Source organism: Manacus candei, unplaced genomic scaffold, assembly GCF_025592945.1.
Source record: "Manacus candei isolate 608988 ecotype Guabito, Panama unplaced genomic scaffold, ASM2559294v1 h1tg000084l, whole genome shotgun sequence".
Classification (NCBI taxonomy): Eukaryota; Metazoa; Chordata; class Aves; order Passeriformes; family Pipridae; genus Manacus; species Manacus candei.
The window spans coordinates 852,689-870,501 of NW_026138132.1; the positions used below are offsets into that span (position 1 = coordinate 852,689).

Below are 17,813 nucleotides of genomic sequence, written 5' to 3' on the forward strand. Positions count from 1 at the left end.
AGAGAAATAACAGTGAGTCTTGGCAGATTGGCAAGTCTTTAATATATTAAACAAAACATATCTGCTAGAAACATTCTATTCATATAAAAATGCAAAAAGACCCCTTTAAAGACATTTCTTTGGCATATTTCCCTTCCCTCCCCTCCCTGGATATTGCAGGAAGCTCTGTTGATATGTCGTTCGCTTGTAAACAGACAAAACAAAGTGTAATTAAGAATACAAAGCTTTTTCTCTAATACTGTCACAGTGCAGCAAAGCGATAGAACCACGGGGCACCAGCCAGGCTGGGGGGGCTGCAGGAGCCACAGCAAGGGTTTAAATTGTGTTAAATACCAGGGACAATGAAATATTTAAGCATCTAAGCCAGGCAGAGAAGCCAAGGTAGGTGGGGAAGCGGCAGGTTAAGCCCAGGGGTGCCCCAGCCCTGCGGGTTGAGGGGTTCTGAGGTGAGACCAAGCCCCACTAAGTGCTTTTTCCTCCCCTGGCTCGTGGCCCCCGCTGGTCCCACGACCCCTTGGAGGTAGCTGTGTAATTAAACTCATTTGCACGCAGGGGAAGCTGAGGCAGGGGAGGCTGGAAAGGGCAGAGGTGGCACCAGACTCCCGTCCTGCATTGCTGCAGCCCTCCCCGCAGCCTGGCTGTTTTACCTGCCTGCTGGGAAAAAGGGGGGGACTTGTTTTTCAATGGAAACAGTAAGTGCTTATCCAGGTTCCAGCCCTTTGACTGCATCGTGGGAACTGTCTGAGGAAGGTCCCTAATTCCTTGGCATTGTTATCCTGCATTCCCAGGAATGGTCCCTGCTCCCCAGGAAGGTTTCTCTGCCTTCCTAAGAGCAAACGTGAGTATTTTCTGGATTAAGGACACGGACCTGCTCTGGGTTTGTCACACATCTTGGTTCTTTGGCGCAGAGGGTCAGTCCCAGCTCCACCAGCCCACCCCATTGCATGGCTTGTGCCTCCGAGGGCCTGGGAGCCCTTCCTGGCCGTGACTTTAGTGTCTGGCATTAAAGCAGTGCAGACAATCGAGGTGATCCTCACCTTGGAGCTGAGGCTCCTCTTACCTTGTGCTTGGCTTTGCAGTATGGCTTTGGCACCGCGCAACCGCCAGGGCTGAACGCCGGATAAAACCACTCCAGAGGGAGCAGCTGCTCTCCAGCAGCCGCCTGCTCAGGCTGGGGCTGCGGTGTCTGGACGTGAAGGGCACTTGGGGTGGTCCCTCAGCGGGAATATTGCAGTCGTGGCACGAGCGGGCCCTGGCCCAGTGCCCACCCCCTCCCAGGGAACGTGGGTGGGGAGCGAGGCCCTCGCGCCACTTACGGCTCTGTCTATACATATATATACATTCAATAATATAGCTTTGAAAAATAGACATTTCCTCTGTATAATATAAAATAGCATTTAGGATCAGTCTCAAGTGACACGCCGGAGTGATTAAAGCACAGTCGCAATTCCTGCAAGGATTGCCTGGAGCCCCCACCCGGCACCACCATGGGAAGCTCGGAGCCTCCTCGGGGTGGTGGGGGACAGGTGGGGTCACCCGGGGTCACCGGAGCCCCCCGGCTGTGCTGCCCATCCCTGCTAGTGCACGTGGTGATTCCCGCAGAGCAGCTCTGGCCGCAGCTCCCGGAGGAGATCACCGTGGCCGTCGGTCCTTCCCCGCCTTCACACGGTGGTCTCGCTCTTCCAGAGGCCGGTCTTCATGCCGGCCACGCCGTCGGCGCTGGCCAGGTTGATGTCGTACTTGCTGCCCTTGAGGCCGCCGTTGTGGCTGCCCACGTTCAGGGGGTAGGAGCGGCGCTTCGCCTCCCTCTCGGCGGCGCCGCCCGGCCGCAGGCTGTCCCGGCTGGCGCTCCTCCGGCGACCCTCGGCGAAGTCGGGCGCCCGCCGCCCACCATCGCTGCCCTCCGAGGGGCTGGCGGCCGCCTCCCCGTCCTGGGGCCCCCGCGGCCCCGCGCGGCCGCCGCTGGCCGGGCTGGTCCTGCCGCTGGGGTAGCTCTCGGAGTGGCTGTTGTGGAGGCTCCCGCTCTCGCTGGACGGGTGCTCCGAGGGGCCCCGCAGCATTTTCAAGCGGTGGTGCTTCCCGTCCCGGCACGGCTTAGTTCTGCCCCGGTGGCTCCTGCGGCCGTGGAGGTTGCTGGCGTGCCTCGTGGGCTTCCCGTCAGCCGCATCCGGCTCCAGGCAGGTGGCCGGGCGGGCGTCCGCCTGGCTCTGGGCGACCTGCAGGTTGGTGAGCTTGCAGCGGCCCCCGGCCGAGCCGGCGCTGCTGGGCGAGGAGGAGGAGGAGGCTCCAGAACGAGCTGCCTCCGGGTCGCAGCCGATGAAGACCTGCGAGCCGTCCTCCGGCCCCAGCCCGGGGTGGACGTAGGCCTGCATGGGCAGCGCGTTCCGGTACGACGGGCAGCAGGAGAACCAGGAGCTGAGCACGTCCCGGCGGCGCAGGCAGTGATGGACGAAGATGAAGAGCCCCAGTGCCACGGCGGTGACGCCGTAGAGGCAGCTGAAGACAATGTTCAGGTACCAGCGCTGGGACACGGCCATGGCGCCGAACGTCCACAGCGCCACGTACAAGGCGTGGGTGGTCACCAGCGCCCAGAACTGCACCCGCAGGGAGTAGACACCGTCCCCCTCGGGGCAGGGTGGCCCCGAGTTCAGTGTCACCGAGATGGACCCAGAGTCTGTCAGGAGGTCACCGGTGCCCCCCAGCCGTGGCGGTGGCTCCAGTGGCTCCGGGATGTCTTTCCGGAGTAAGGGTCGGCACTGGAGGCTCAGCCCGGTGCAGAGGAAGTAAATCCAGGTGACGAGCAGGATGAAAGCCACGGGGACGTAGAAAGCTCCCAGGCTGGGCCGCCACACCAGCCAGCAGCTGTGTGGGACGAGAGGGGCTCTGAGGGGTCGTGGCATGGAGGTGCTCAGCAGCCCTGCCCTGATGGCACGGGCTCTGCAGAGCTGTGCTGCTTGCCTGGCTGATTTTTCCCCAGTACATGGATAACTTTTGGGAAAAACCTCACTGGCTTTTCCCCATCTTGCCCAGATTCCCAGTTCCCTGTCCCAGCGGAGGGAGGCTACCCGTGTGGGGAGGAAGGAATGTCGAGCAGGAACACTTACTAGGGGTTGTTGTCGTGGTAGTTGTGGATGTTGACGGCTGCCGTGATCCCGCAGATGATGAGGGGGATCCCGCCGGCGATCAGGTAGAACCTGCACGGGGAGGGACGGTGTCACTGCAGCCCCGCAGCCCCTCAGGAGAGCCCTCAGGGATGGGCTTGCCCAACAGAACAAGTCCCGCCGCAGCCCCTGGGTGTGGGGCAGGAGGTGCTCCCGCAGCTCCCCCCAGGCCGGGTCGAGGGGAAGGGGGGTCTGCACCTCAGCATGGGTCTGGGGGCTGCCTGGGACGTGTCCCCGTCCGGCTGCCGCGGCGCCTTCCAGGTCACCTCCTTGTAGAGCACTCGGGCTTTCACCGCCATCCAGAGCAGGGTGGAGAGGGAGGAATAGTGCAAGATGATGCCGACCTGTGGGAGAGGCCGTGGTTGGGGAGGGGGTGCTGCTGACATGGCTGTGTTCCCCCCTGCAGAAGCCCACAGCGCTGGGCTCTGCCCGTCCCTCGGCCCGGTACCCACCGCCTGGCACACGATCCAGTACCCGGTGAGGGTGATGCCTCCTGCGAAGACGGCGGCCGTCATGGCGATGTGGAAGCAGAGGTTGAGCAGCATGTGCCAGCCCTTCCGTGGGATGAGGATGGTGCTGGAAGAGCGAGAGGCACAGCCGGTACCTGTGAGCTCCTCCCCGGCCCTGAGAGAGCCACAGCTCCTGCTGGCACAGACCCTGCATCCAGAGGCCCAGGCCAACAGCCAGTCCCTGGCCACGGAGCGTGGCTGGTGGAGAAACTGTGTAGGCACACGTGTGCACACAGGACCCAGGGCTCCTGGGGCAGTGCCACTTGCCAGGCAGCACATTCCTGGAGGGTCGTGTCCTGAGAGCTCATGTCCTAAAGGGCCTCATTCCCTGGATGACTATCCCCATGCACTTTCCTTCTGGCCATTGGGGAGCCCCTCCAGCTGCCACGGAGACACCCATCCCTGCACAGCCCCCCAGCCACCTCCGTGGGCACCAAGGCGCTCCCTCACCCGTGGTGGACGATGTAGGTGATGATGGTGGTGAAGAGGCAGAGCAGCAGCACGGCTGTGCAGGTGTACATGGCCGGGTGCAGCACCTCCACGGCGCCTCGCGCCTCGCTGGGGAACCCGCTCAGCTCCTGCACGGCACAGCACAGCCCGTCACACCCCACGTCACCATCCCTGACCCCTGTCCCCCCCCAAACCCCCCACTACAGCCCTCAGGCTCCACACCCCCCACCCCAGCAAGGCTCCCGGCCCCACCGCTCTCCCACACCCACCATGAGCACGGCCACGTTGCTGAGGTGCCGGCAGTGCAGGGAGGTGACGTTGGGCTCACGGGCAGCCAGCTGGCACCCCTCGGCGCTCCAGCCCCCCATGCCCCCCAGCACCTCGAAGTTCCAGTACGCGGCCACGGGGTCCGCGCCCTCCCCGGGGTGCCGCAGGGACACGGCCACCGGCTCCGACAGGTTTCCCACTCCGCAGCCGTCTGCAGCAACAGAGAAACCCGGTCAGCAGGACAAGTGACACCCCTCCACCTGCACCCCCAAGGGGTCTGGACATGGGGGATGCCCCCCCCACATCCCACCTCTCCACGAGAAGCCCAGGGATGGCTCTGCGCTGCAGGAACACCCCAAGAAGCCCATGGAGCTCCATCCCCCAAGAAAAACACCCCCAGGGCAGCCCAAGCCCCCCCCCACCGCCGCCCTTACAGGTCCCTGCGTAGATGACCGGGGTGGCCACGCTGCGGCGTTTGCCGTCATCGGCCAGCCGGGAGGAGTTCCCGGTGCTGCAGAAGAGTTTCCCGTTGCGGAAGACCAGCAGCTGGAGCTTGCAGTCAGTCCCTGGAGTGGCTGAGACCGGGCTGGCAAACAGGCTGGGGGGCAGCTGGATGGAGGCCAGGGCGATGCTGTTCTGCGGGCGCAGGGTCGCCGGTGAGCAGGGGCCGACCCCCGGCCCCCCCCGGCCCCCGGCGTAGCCGTACCTTGATGTGGAAGCTGGTCAGGGAGACGTTGGGGCGGCCCGTGGTGCAGCGCAGCCTGAGCTGCTGGTCGGGCACGGGCTCGGCCCCCCGCTCGGCCGGGGAGGGACGTCCTGGTGCAGCCCCGTCCCGCCGCTGGAACGCCACACAGCTCAGCCCCACGTAGCTCTCGGGCTTCACCACGTACGCCTCGAAGGCGATGTTGCGGGAGTTCTGCCAGGCACAGCGCCGTGGGGGGGCCATCAGTCCTGGCACGGCCAGAGAGACCCCTGGCAGAGCCAGAGAGACCCCTGGCACAGGCAGAGACCTGACACCAGCCCCCCAATTTTTCCTCCTCCCTCTCCAGCCCCCCCTCACCACCGCCATGTGCTGGGAGTTGCTGCCCAGCGTGTGGGCTGCGATCCTCTCCAGGGAGCGGACGATGCTGGTGCAGGCCTTCTCCTCCTTCTGCGACATCCACAGGATGTGGTCGTCCACCAGCATGATGTTGCTGGCCATCTCCACGATCACGTCCGTCAGCTGCAGGGACAGTGAGTGGCTCTGCAAAGATCTGCCACTGTCCCCCAGGGAAACACCCCAGTTCATGCTTTTCCACCCCAAAACCACGGGGCAGCGCTGGGGCAAGCAGGGGACAGCTGCACCACTCATTACCTGCTTGATCTGGTCCACGTAGCCGATAAACTTCTCTATCATCTGGGCCACATAGAGGACATCGACCATGTCCGAGAAGTTGGCTGCCTCGGCCGTGTAGACGCGGAGCTGGTGCGCCAGGGTCAGGGCGTTGGAGGCGTTGATGGGCATCTGCAGCACAGCACAGTGGAGGCAAAGTCACTGGCTGTGTCTGTCCCCCCCAGCCCCAGCCAAGCCCCCCGGTCCCCCCCGCTCACCAGCACGAAGGTGTAGAGCACGCGGGTGATGTCGTTGGTGTAGAGGCAGTGGGAGTAGTCGCCGTCCTCCCAGCGCCCGGCGCGGTCGCAGCGCCGCCACGCCTGCTTCTCGCCCGCCGCGCCCGCGCCCGCCGGCCCCGCGGCAAACGGGTGCTGCAGGCAGGGCTGGTAGGCCGTGATACCCGCCAGGGTGCGGGGCCACCTGCGGGCACCCACACACGGTGACCGCGGGGCACCCGCCACCAGCATCCCCCCCGTGCACCCCCTGCCCAGCGCCGCTCGCGAGCACCGCAGCCCCCGACACCCTCCACCAAGCCCCCACCTCTCCTGGGCTCCGGGGGGGGGGGCTGAGGGTGATGCTCCCCCAAAATCCCCCACCCCCTCCAATCCCGTGTCCCGCTCGGCCCTGGCAGCGCAGGGGGAGGCAGCGGGGGCGGGGGGCACCGCTAATTTAAGCCACATTGACTGTGCCAGTAATTTATATTCCGTAAGGGCCCCGCCGGGGTTACGGCGGGCGCCCGGAGCCTTTCGTCTCGTGCCAGAGAAATTCCAACACCTCTGCTGCTGGAGCCAGGCTGCGCCGCCGGCACGGGAAGCCCTTCAAAAGCGCGCGCGCTCCCCACGGCTGCTAATCGCTACCAGACGCCCGGTCACCTGTGGCGGGGCGAGGGGAGGCGAGGCGAGCCCCCCGCCCGCCCGTGCCCCACGTGGCAGCAGAGCACGTGTGTCCCCACCTGAAGTCCCCGCGGTTGTTGGTGACCCGCTCGGCAGGGCAGTAGGACGCGGAGGTCTCCAGCACCACGATCTCCACCTTCTTGCTGACGTTGCCCTGGGAGGTGGAGACAGCGCATTCCCACTCGCCGTTGGCGGAGACGTGGATGTTGGAGAGGATGAGCTCGCTGCGGGCAGAGGGGACGGGCTGGCACGGCGGGGTTGCCCCATGGCAAGCCTGCAGCAGTGGTTCCCCAGGCCTGGGGGCTCGGGGACACACGCCATGAAGCACAGGAGGTGCCCACATTTGGCAGCCCCTCCCGTGGCACTCGGTACCTGCAAACCTGCGAGTCCTGCAGCCACGAGTGTCCATCCCCATCCCCATCTCCATGTGGTCTGTATTGCCATCCCCATCTCATCTCCATCCCTGTCCCCACCTCGTTCCCTTCCCCATCCCCATCCCAGTCCCCACCCCTGACCTGGTGATGAAGGTGCAGTCATGGATGAGACTCTCCTCCACAATGACGCCCGTCCGCTCGTCCTCCTCCACGGGCTCGCGGTTGTGGAACCACCGGATCTGGGTGCTGTTGTCCAGGTACGTGGCCGTGCACTGGAAGGGCAGCCGGTCGCCCTGGAAAACCACCTGGCGCAGCGACGGGATGAGGTGGTGGGTGTGCAGCTCCGGGGCGCCCGCTGCGGGGGACACAGGTGAGCCCGCGCCGCCGCTGCCGCCGCCGCCCCCGCCCCGGCCCCGGCTCACCGCAGCGGAGCTGCCCGTCCCGCGCCCCGCGCAGGGCCACGCCGCGCAGCTGCCGGGGGAACGCGCACGCCGTCCGCTCCGAGATCTGCGCCGAGCGGTCGCGGGCCCAGGGCAGCACCCAGCGCAGGTTGCAGTCGCACGTCAGGTACTCGGTGGCGAAGTCCCTGCGAGGGACGGCGTCACGGGGGTCACACGCCGGCCCTGAGACCCTCGGCAGGGATCCCCCTCGTCCCCCCGGTGCCAAAATCCCAGGGCACAAACTCACACGACTTTCAGGGAGGGGAGCTCGTCGAAGACACCGGGCGGGAGGCTGGAGAAGATGTTCCCAGACATGTTCCTGAGGGACAGGAGAGAAAGGTGGCATGGAGGGGAGTGGGGACCTGCTGGGAGAGGGGACACATCCTGCCCCCTCGCTGTGCCCTCACAGTGCCCCTCTCTCAGGGTCCAGGGGGGAGAGCTGGCCAGGATGTCCCCAGGGAGCTACTTACAGCCGGAGGAGGTTGGGGAGCCCCTGGAAGACGCTGGCGCTCAAGCAGCCGATGCGGTTGTTGGAGAGATCCCTGCAAGGTGAGCGGAGGGACCATCAGAGCTGGGGACACCCCGCTGTCCCTGCTGTCCCCAGGGCCAGCCCCACATGCTCTCAGGGGCTGTGCTGGCACTTACAGCCGCTTCAGCTCGGGGAGGCCGAGGAAGGCGCCTGGCTGGACTGTGCTGATCAGGTTGTTCTTCAGGTCCCTGTGGGGAGACAGACACAGACCTCGGGGTGTGACACGGGGAACCCTGTCCCCAGGAGACACAACGCAGGGGGGCCAAGGGCACCTGATCCACTCCCAGCCCTCCTCTTCTTCCTCAGCCCCCCTAGGCACTGCAAACACCCTACAAGGGCCTCATTAGCAGTTTTCCATCCCATTTCCCTCTCGTTATCTCTCTGAAGGGTGCAGGGAAGGCACGAGGCTCCTCGCTGCTCCCAGGGGGATGCCAGCCCCTCGGCACACTCCGAGTGCACCAAGAAGCATCACATGCCCCTGCACATTGGCATTGGCTGCTGGCATTGGCCTCACATTGCTTCCAGAACAGCCATGTCCTGGTGGGTTATCTCCTGCATCTGGGATAAGAGCACAGCCCTGGACGGGCTCTGTGGCCCTTGGGAAGCTCATTTGGCTGATTAGCCTGATTGCAGGCACCTATCTAATCAGGGGCTGGTCAGGCTGCCAGCAGGGCTGGCAGCACCGGTGGCATCAGCCTCTCCATCCAGCCCCTGGGACCCGAGGCAACTCCTGCTAAGCACCGGCACTGGCTGGGAGAGGAAATGGGATCCATATGGATCTGTGTTTATTTATAGCAGTCTCCAGGGAGCTCAGCGCTGGGTCTCCCACTGCTCTGCCTGAAGCCCTGGGGACACCCCATCAACCACAGCCCTGTTGCAGGGCCAGGAGCCAGTGCCTGGGATGAGGAGTGGTGCAACCCCTTCCAGCAGAGCCAGAGTGCAGGGGGGTGGGAGTCCAGCCAGAGAGACATGAGGGGCCCTGCAGGGAGAGGAAACGCAGCCGGCGTCATCCCGGCCCCACTTGGCTGATGCAATGGCTCTGCACATGCCTGCCATCCCCTGCCTTCCCCAGCAGCAAACGCACGTCCCGGCAGCTCCCATGGCCAGCAGTGCAGGCAGGTGTGCAGGCAGGTGTGCACAGGTGAGCGCTGGTGCTGAAGGAACAGCTCCACTCACCTGTACCGCCACCACCCACTGCACCAACAACAGGCACACTGCAAACACCCGCCCTGCAAACACCCACCTGCACACACCGAGGGAGACCTGGGCACCCGCCTCAGCCCAGCACAGACAGGGGCAGATGAAGGGACAGAGTCTATCCCTGTCCCTTCTGTCACCCGCTGAGCCCCCTCACAGCCCCCCGGGCCATTCCCAAGCGGGACTGTGCTAATGAGGCCGCTGCCACATACCGGCCCTGCTCAGACTCATTAATCTCATTACACCGCTACAAATCACCGGAGATGCCAAGCCCGGAGGGGCAGTGGTCCATGGGGGCACCGCTGAGACCCCGGGAATCGGTTCTCCCCATCATGCTGGGACTCTGAAGCGCCCATGATGGGCAGCCGGGGTGAGCAGGGGCCCTGCGAGCCCCAAGATGAGAAGCAAGGGGTCCTGGAGCCCCCACTGTGTCCCCACCACACCAGCCGGACTCTCCACGGGGCACGTCTGTGCCGTGGCCCCAAACTGACCTGATGAAAACAATTACGGCTCCTGTCGAGGGCAATCAGGCACTGCACAGGGAGATGCGGCCGGCCCGGGGTGGGGGAGTGCTGCCCACCCTCCCTGGACCCCTCTGACCCCGTGGTGAGCAGCAGGTGACCTGGGGCGGCTGCTCTCCCCGGGCACAGAGACCTTTGTGGGGATCCTGGACACCCCAGGGGTTGCAGAGCCAGAGTCCTCCCCAGGAGCGGCCTCACTGCTCCTCAGCGTTAATGAGAGCTCGGTGCCAGGGGCAGGAACTGACCCCAGGCCTGGACCCACACTGGAGAGGACTTGGCCTTGTGGGATGGTGCCCCCAAGGTGACTGCTTCCCGCTCACCCCAAAAGCAGCCCCGTGGGGATTTCCACGGGAGCCCGCGGGGCGCCGGAATGCGCGAGACCTTGGCGGGGAACAAAACGCCCTCAGTGCCGGTCCCCGTGCCTGCATACCTACAGATCAAACCCATATGGGGGCCATAAATCTCCCCTCCTCGCAGCTCCCTCCATAGAGATGCCTTTCATGGAGAGATAAGAAAGTTGACTTTGTTCGGGGGGACAATGTCGCTTTTCATACCGGCCCTCACGGAGCGCGGCCCCCCCGGTGCCTCCTGCCCCACCACAGCTCCCGGGGTCCCTGGGATGCCCGTGGGTGCTGGCGGCAAATTCCGTGCCCCGGGGTGCCAGTCCCGCTGCAGCTCCCAGGAATGACACCAGGAGTGGGATGTGGGTGGTGATGCCGGCACCCACTCCATTCTCATCCCATGGAAGCCCTGCCTGCACCCCACTGCCCCCCACCCTCCTGCCCGCCGGGCACTCACAGCTTCTCCAGAGCCCGCAGCCCGAAGAAAGAGCCGTTCTCCAGCACCGTGATCTTGTTGTTGCTCAGCAGCCTGTGGGAAGAGCAAAGGGAGAGAGGCAGCCTCGTTACCTGACCTGCCGTGGACCCCCAGCCATGCCCTGGTGACGTGGGGGCTGGAGGGGAGTGGGAACAGCCAGACCCCCCTGTGAGAAGCCCCAGCCCCAGCTGTGCCCCTGGAACGAGGTGAACTCTCAGGGACAGGCTTGAACAGCCAGGTGGGACCATGGGATGCTCTGTATGGTCCTCATGCCATGGAACACCCTGTGGTCCCCGTGCCAGCTCTTGGGGCATCACCTGGGAGCTGCACGGGTGGGCGATGACCCCCCACCCCAGCACCCAGGACACCCCGAGGACCTGCAGCCAGGAGGGGACCCCCCAGCTCCTGCTGGTCACAGCACTGTGGCCACCCCGGGAGCCTCCCAGCCCGGAGATTCTATTCCAAAATAAACAGCTTTGCTGGCCGAAGGGGCCCTTGTGGGGAGACGGGAGCGGACGGAGGGCACCAACACCCGACGATTAAGCCAGGACCTCATTAAAGTTGCAATTAGCAGAGCCAGACGCGGCTCTCGGGGACCGGCGGTGCCTCCCGGGCGGCCGCGTGGGCACCGGCGACGCCAGCGCCGGCAAATGTGACCCCGGCAGAGCCGGGGCAGGCGGCGGCCGGGGCCGGGAGGGCACCGGGGAGCCTCGGCCGGGGGGGAGGCGCGGGGAAAAAAGGGCTCATTGAGGGCCGGGCCGGGGCTGTTTACACACGGCGGGCCCGGCGGCCGGGCTGAATGGGGGCTGTGTGCTGCCAGCCCGTCCCGCCCGGACGCGCGGCCGCGCTCGGCTCACGGGCAGGACCAGACCCGGCTCGAGAGGGGGCTGCCACCCCCCCGGGCTGGCTGGGAGGGAAGGGCCGGGGTCCCGCAGCGCGGCCCCCGCATCCTGTGCTAATGAGGAGCCGCCACCGGGCACCGGCGCGTCCGCGGGACCCTCGCCCCGGCCGGCGGGGAGCGGAAGCGTCCGGCAGCCCCGACGGCCGCAAATTGCTTCCACACACCGGCGGCCGGAGCTGCCGGGGCCGGGGCCGTGTCTGACCCTCTCCTCCCTGCCGGGACCCCTCTTTGCCGGGCTCGGCTCGCCCCAGCAGCGAGCGCGGTGCCGGCTCAGCCCAGGACCCTTCCCAGAACAGGGGGCAGCAGGGATGTTTCCAGAGCACCACCACTCCCAGTAAAGCCCCAGCTCTGGGCCACAGCAGCCCCTCAGTGTGCCCCAATTCCCCGTCACGGTGTCGGCGGGGGCTGTTGCTCAAGGCTCCAGTGGCTCCAGGAGGTTTTCATTCCAGCAGCAGGAGATTTCACAAACCATGGCCGTGCCCCAGTGGGGTGGGCAGAGCCGGGAGGGCTGGAGCACCAGGGAGCTGCACCCTGCTGGGAATGCAGCCCAGCTGGGAATGCAGCCCCACTGGGAATGCAGCCCCAGGTCGAGCCCCGGGGACACTCTCTCTGTTCTTGGACCCCTGGGACCATCCACTCCTCTGCCATTCCACATCTCCCGCCTTAAAAGGCAACGCTCCCGTGATCCAACGGGATCAGCCGCCCCCGGGGGCCACCTCGGCAAAGCCACCCCTGGAGTCCCTCCAGAACTGGCATGGTGTGGGACAGACACCCTGAGCTCCAAAAGAGAAGAGATCCTTGCCCAAAACGAGGGGTTGACGCAAAAAGCTGCATCGACAGCAACAGTTTGCCCAAAACTTTTCTTTCCCGGTAAAATTCTTCCCGGGTAGGGATCCTGGCTCCTCTCTTCCCTGTCCCACAGAAGCCAGCCGGTTCACGCTCCCCTGTCACAGCCCACATCCTCCAACACGGGTTTGTTTTGTTTTCTCTAGTTTCATGGATATTATGTTCCCAATTGTTTTCGGTTCATTTTTTTTTGTGTGTGTGTGTTTTGTTTTATTTTTTTCCCAGGAAGTTCTCATCAGGCTCCACGGGACTTTCTGCTCTCGTGTGTCTGCAGGCAGCTGAGCCTTGTGCAGGCCCTCACCACTGTCCCCTGACAGGAGATTACCTGAGAAACCCCAAAATACTACGGGATCAGTGTGTCTGCCGGGCCACCCTGACCCAACACACAGGGGTCACAGGCCAGCAGCCCCCGAGCCTCACTGGGGACCCCACACAGGGACCCAGCCCTTGGCACGCAGGGATGAAACCAGACCCCCAGTTAGATTTTAAACCACAAGAGCTGCCCCGGGGAGGAGGGATCACCTGGGGGGGAGAGGGGATGGGACCCCTCAGCTCAGCAAGAGGGACGCCCAGCCCGGGCTCGGAGAGATGTGCTGAGTGAGAAGGGCTGGGGACCCCCCCAGCCCTCAGTGCCCGACCACCCCCACGCCTCTCCCACCCGAAACGGCGCCTTCATCCTGCCCAGTGCCCTGAGACCCTCCGGCCCCGGGCAGCGTGGGCGGGTGGGGGGCTCCCGTCAGGGACAGCCCCGCCACGGGGACAATAATTGGCTAATTGAGCGGCGGCTGGAAAAGTCCCTCCGGACAATGCAGGGATTAAGGACCAGAGCTGGAGTCAAACGGAAACGATGGGGGATGCGTGGTGGGGACGGCGGGGAGAGCCCCGAGGAGCATCCTCCCATCCTGGGGGATCCGGCCCTGGAAGGGGAGCAGCATCCACGCTCCAATCCCCCCCTCGTGCCGGGGCTGTGGGGGTTTGGAGCCCACGAGGCTGCCGGCAGGGAGATACAGACCCCTTCTTCTTCTCCTCTTTTTTTTTCATCTCAAAAAGAGGAGCCAAAAGCGAAAAAAACAAGATTGTTTTTTCAAGCGTGCTGGAATCCACTTGGATAAATAACAGCTCCAGAAACTGGGCTGCTGAAACAATAAACTTCCTCTGGACCCAACCAAAAAAGGACGCGGGGAGACGGTGGCTCCCCAGCCCGGGCAGGGAAGGCAGCGGCGCGGAGGTTCCTGGGGGGGCCGCGTTGGGGGCGGGGACCCGGCCCGGCTCTGCTCTCCAAGTGCATTAATTCAAAGCATATGCCGGGAGCAGATACGGCGCAGGCTGCGCCCCGAGCACGGCTCGCTGCTCTGCAGAGGGATTTGGGGAAGAGAAAAGAGGGGTCCCGGGGCTGGTGAGAGGTGCCGAGGGCTCTGGCAGCAGGGAGGGCTTTGGGGGAGGCAGCATCCATGGGGAGGACAGGCAGCAACCCAGAGAGACCCTGCAGCATCCCAGGGGGGAACCCATGTCCCAGGGTGGACCCCACAGCATCCCAGAGGGACCCCACAGTTCCCAAGGGGACCCCACAACATCCCAAGAGGGGCCCCACAGCTCCAGGGAGGGACCTTGCATCCCAGGGGAGACCTTGCAGGATCCCAGAGGGGACCCCACAGCTCCCAGCCCAGTGGGACTGGAGACCCCCCAGACCTGGCTGGGACCCCCGTCCCCACCTTGTTTGGGTGCTCAGGGGCTGTTCCCCGCCCCGCCCATGCCCGGGCGTTGCCTCCAGCCTCACGTCACACCGGGCTATTTCAGATGGTGAAAATTATTGTTCCAAGCCTCAGCTTTTGTTAGCACAGGAAAAATAAGTCCCGGAGAGAGGGTGAAGCCTCCAGAGCCAGCGTGGGCTGGGATGCTCCGACGCACAGGGCAGCACCACGACCCTTAGACCCTGGAAAACCCAAACCTGATGGAGCTGCAGCCCAACAAACAACAAATAAAAAGCTGAGGAAGGTTTCAGAAAGCAACCATCTGCAGGGCCCAGGATAGAGCGGCCTTGGAGCGGGGAGTTCAAGTAGAACTGGAAATTGGTCATAAGTCAAAGCCCTCTATTCCCTGCAGACAATCTGTAATTTCAGTGCAATCAAGCTGTGCACATAAATGAGGCCTGTGCTGGGATTCCACATCTGGAAGAGGTTTGGGCTCCCGCCCGTGTGACAGCGGGGCTGGCCACGGCTCTCCAGCTCTCGTTGGGGATATGGCGCTTTTTCCACCGGCCGATTAGCACAGGGGTCAGCTGGGGGGGATTAAAGCCTTGTTAATCCACGTCTGCAGTGCCCTGGCACCCCACAGCCACACTGGAGGGGCGGCCCTGAGAGGTCCCAAATCCCCTGGCCCCAACAGGAGCAGGATGTGGGGCTGGGGGATTGCCCCAGGCTGCATCAGTGCCAGCCCTGCCAAAACAGCCGGGTGAGCTCCACAGGGCCACGTCAGAACAGGGTGACACCGAGGCTGGTGCTCCTCCTTCCTCCCTGCAGGGAGCTGGGGGCAGGAATGAAACTCTGGGTATAAACCAGGGCGGGTGTCAGAGAGCACACACTGTGTGTGTAACGTCTGCTGGGGCTGCAGGGGGGTTCGTGAGCATCACCCCACTCACCAGACCCCACATGTGTCCCCATGCTGGCTCCTGGTGATCCCTGCAAGGAGCCAAAGGAAGAGGAAGGAGACACAGTTCTGCTTGGAAGATGTTCCCAATCGGACACCAATGTGTGTCTGGGGCACTGGGACTGAGGCCGAGCCCAGTGGTGTCTGCAGGTCCCCTGGGTGCACTTTGTCCCCTCATCCTTTGTCCCCTGTCCCTGCTGCGATGCCAGCGAGCGTTTCTCAGGCACAGGGGGGGTAAATGCGCAGCAGCTGCCGAGGAGGCAGAACAAGATTCCTCAGCACAGGCCTAATAATTAAAGATAAATAAAGAAGTAAAGCGAGAGTGTGGGAAAAAGCCGAAGGAGGGACCCACAGGGCGACAGACCTCCTCCAGCCACCCGACCTCCTCTGGCCGTCCGCCTGTCCCCGGCCACTGCCCAGACAGACCGAGCCGTGGCCGGGCCAGATCCCTCCTGCGCTGGTAGCTGCTGGGAAGAGCCTCCCCCCTGCACTCAGGCACTCCTGCCTCCAGGCTGGACTGGATGAGGACTGGAACACGGCTCTGCTTTGAAGCATTACTGCCCCAAACACACCCTGCCGCTGGGCCAACAGCGATGCTGAGCACCCCAGGGGACGGAGAGGGCCTGAGCCCCCCAGGGCACAGCTGGGACCCAGCACCCCAGGGCACATGTAGGAGTCCTGCCCAGCCCTGGCTCACCCGCAGGAGTGAGATTTGGCTGTCCCCAGCAGGGTGTCCCCAAGGCACGTGCAGCCCTTGCCACGTGCCCGGGCCCCTCCGCTCCCTGCCCGTACCCCAGTGGCTCCAGGAGACGCTCCCAAAGTCGGAGCCTCTGGTTTTGATTGTTCCATCTGGAAAGGGTTTGGAATAAATCATGTTTACTGCGCGAGAGCAGAGCCAGGGTCACCGCATATTTGTAGGTTTCTGCCTACGCCTGTAGGTTTCATGTCACGTTTTAGTGGGATCGTGTAATGCCCTAAATGCTTCTGCACCGTCATCCCGGCCCCTCCAAGGGAGCCAGCCCAGCCCAGGCGGCACAAACCCTCTGCCCTGCTGGGAACAGCTGGAGAGGGCACTGGAGCAACCATGGGACGGGTTGCCTTTCCCAAATACAAACCGACAAGGGACTAAACATCCCCACGGGTGTTTGCAAGGGGCTGAGGCACAAGGAAGGGCTGTAGGAGCAAAGCCACGAAGAGCAAAGCTCAGGATGTGATGGAGAGCCCAGTTGTCACCTGCCCACAGCCACCCAGCGTCCCCCACCAAGGGGTGCCGGGGACACCCATCAGTGCTGTTACTCCACTACGACTTCATGCTTTTGATGGGACTGTCACACTGAGCCCCTGCTCGTGGCCCCACCCTGCAGCACCGGTGTGTTCCACAGCCACATTCCACACGGGGACGGTGGTGCCAGCGGGGTCCCTTCGCTGCCACCATCACCCTGAAGCAAGGAACCCGGGCAATGATCGGCACCCAGGGAACCAGAGCAACAGCAACGCGACCCAGCGGGTTCCAGCGTGTGGGGATGGACGGCACGAGGAGCTCAGTGGCCCCCGACCCTCAGCAGCGTCCAACCAAACCCACCCGAGGAGCGGAAAGTGGGAGCCACGACCACGGGCACACTGGCGTGGACTGCCCACCCTGACTGGATGACACCCTGGGTGAAGGCGACGTTCCCCTCAGCTGCAGGGCTGCCAGCCCAGCCTCCCATCCAGATTTTAATTCAAACATCTCCTCCGGAGTTATAAATAAACCCTGCAGAGAGCAGCTCACGGCTGCCAGCGCCGGCTGAACCCCAACCCCCGGCAAGGGGGGCGTGAGGAAGAGGAGCCTTTAGGGACCAAGCAGCAGCTTTAGACCCTTTGCACAAACTCCAAACCCATTAACCGCTCCTTGTCGCTTCTCAGTAAATATTTCCAGCGAGAACAGTCACTTTCAAACAAAAACATCCTCCCCAGCACTCAGAAACGCCGCGGAGGGAAGCGGGAGAAGGAGCCCGTTTCCTGGATTTCCAGCTCACGTCCACACCAGCCCCGCGCTGCCGCCGCGCCGTGGGGACAGCGGGGTCCAGAGCCGCGACGCTCCTTTTAACGCGAATTAAACCACGTTGCGACGCATCGAGCGACGCTTTCGCTGGTGCAGAGGCGCTTATCGAGAGAAAAAAGGAACTTCATTGCGCTCCCCGACCCCGCGGGGCTTCACCCCCCGGCTCCCGTGTCCTCCCCGAGCCGGGGCGATGCGGGGTCCCCCCGCACGGAGCGGGCTCAGCGCGACCCACGCGTGGGCTCCTGTCCCTCTCGGGGCGCCCCGGGGCAGCAGCGCCCGGCCGGGGCAGCGCGGGGCAGTGCGGGGCCAGAGGGAGATGCCCGCGGGGATGCGGGGGCGATGCCCGGGGGAGATGCCGCGGGGGCAGGGGGGGATGCCCGGGGCGGTCCCGCTCGCGGTACTCACAGCGTGACGGTGCCGTCGGGCAGCAGCCGCGGCTCGGGCGGCGCGGGGAGCCCCCCGCCGCTGCAGACCACCCTCCTCCGGGGCGCGCCGGGGCCGCCGCCCGCCTTGGCCCGCTCGGCCGAGCACTTGCAGCCCAGGCTGAGCGCGGGGCAGCTCCGCGCCCCGGCCCCGGGGCCGCTCAGCGCCGCCGCCAGCAGCACCAGCGCCGCCGCCCGCATGGCCCCGGCCCCGGGCCGCGGGAACGGGCTCCGGCTCCGCGCCCGCCGCCGCCCCGCTCCCCGGGGCGGCTCCGGCGGCACCGCCTCCGCCGCTCGCCGCGCTCCGCCGCCGGCCCTGGCACCTCCCCCGGCCCGCCCCGGCCCGCCCCGGCCCCGCCGGGGGCAGCGGCTCGGCCCCCCCGGGCCGTGCGGGAGCGGGGGGGACCCGCACGGAGCGGAGCGGG

At 64.8% G+C, this 17,813-nt stretch overlaps 1 protein-coding gene across 1 annotated transcript; it reads right to left on the minus strand.

The window, feature by feature from the left end:
• Nucleotides 1–23: 23 nt before the first annotated feature.
• On the minus strand, nucleotides 24–17,604 carry ADGRA2 (adhesion G protein-coupled receptor A2). Its single transcript, XM_051811778.1, has 19 exons — nucleotides 17,372–17,604; nucleotides 10,512–10,583; nucleotides 8,112–8,183; nucleotides 7,937–8,008; nucleotides 7,714–7,785; nucleotides 7,449–7,612; nucleotides 7,168–7,381; nucleotides 6,712–6,876; nucleotides 5,978–6,179; nucleotides 5,742–5,891; nucleotides 5,448–5,609; nucleotides 5,094–5,303; nucleotides 4,822–5,023; nucleotides 4,390–4,598; nucleotides 4,121–4,248; nucleotides 3,614–3,737; nucleotides 3,360–3,505; nucleotides 3,105–3,194; nucleotides 24–2,862 (listed from the first exon to the last, which is right to left on the minus strand). Exons 1-19 carry the CDS (start codon nucleotides 17,587–17,589, stop codon nucleotides 1,662–1,664), a joined length of 3,873 nt encoding a protein of 1,290 aa, XP_051667738.1. The 5' UTR covers nucleotides 17,590–17,604; the 3' UTR covers nucleotides 24–1,661.
• Between the last annotated feature and the right edge of the window lie 209 nt (nucleotides 17,605–17,813).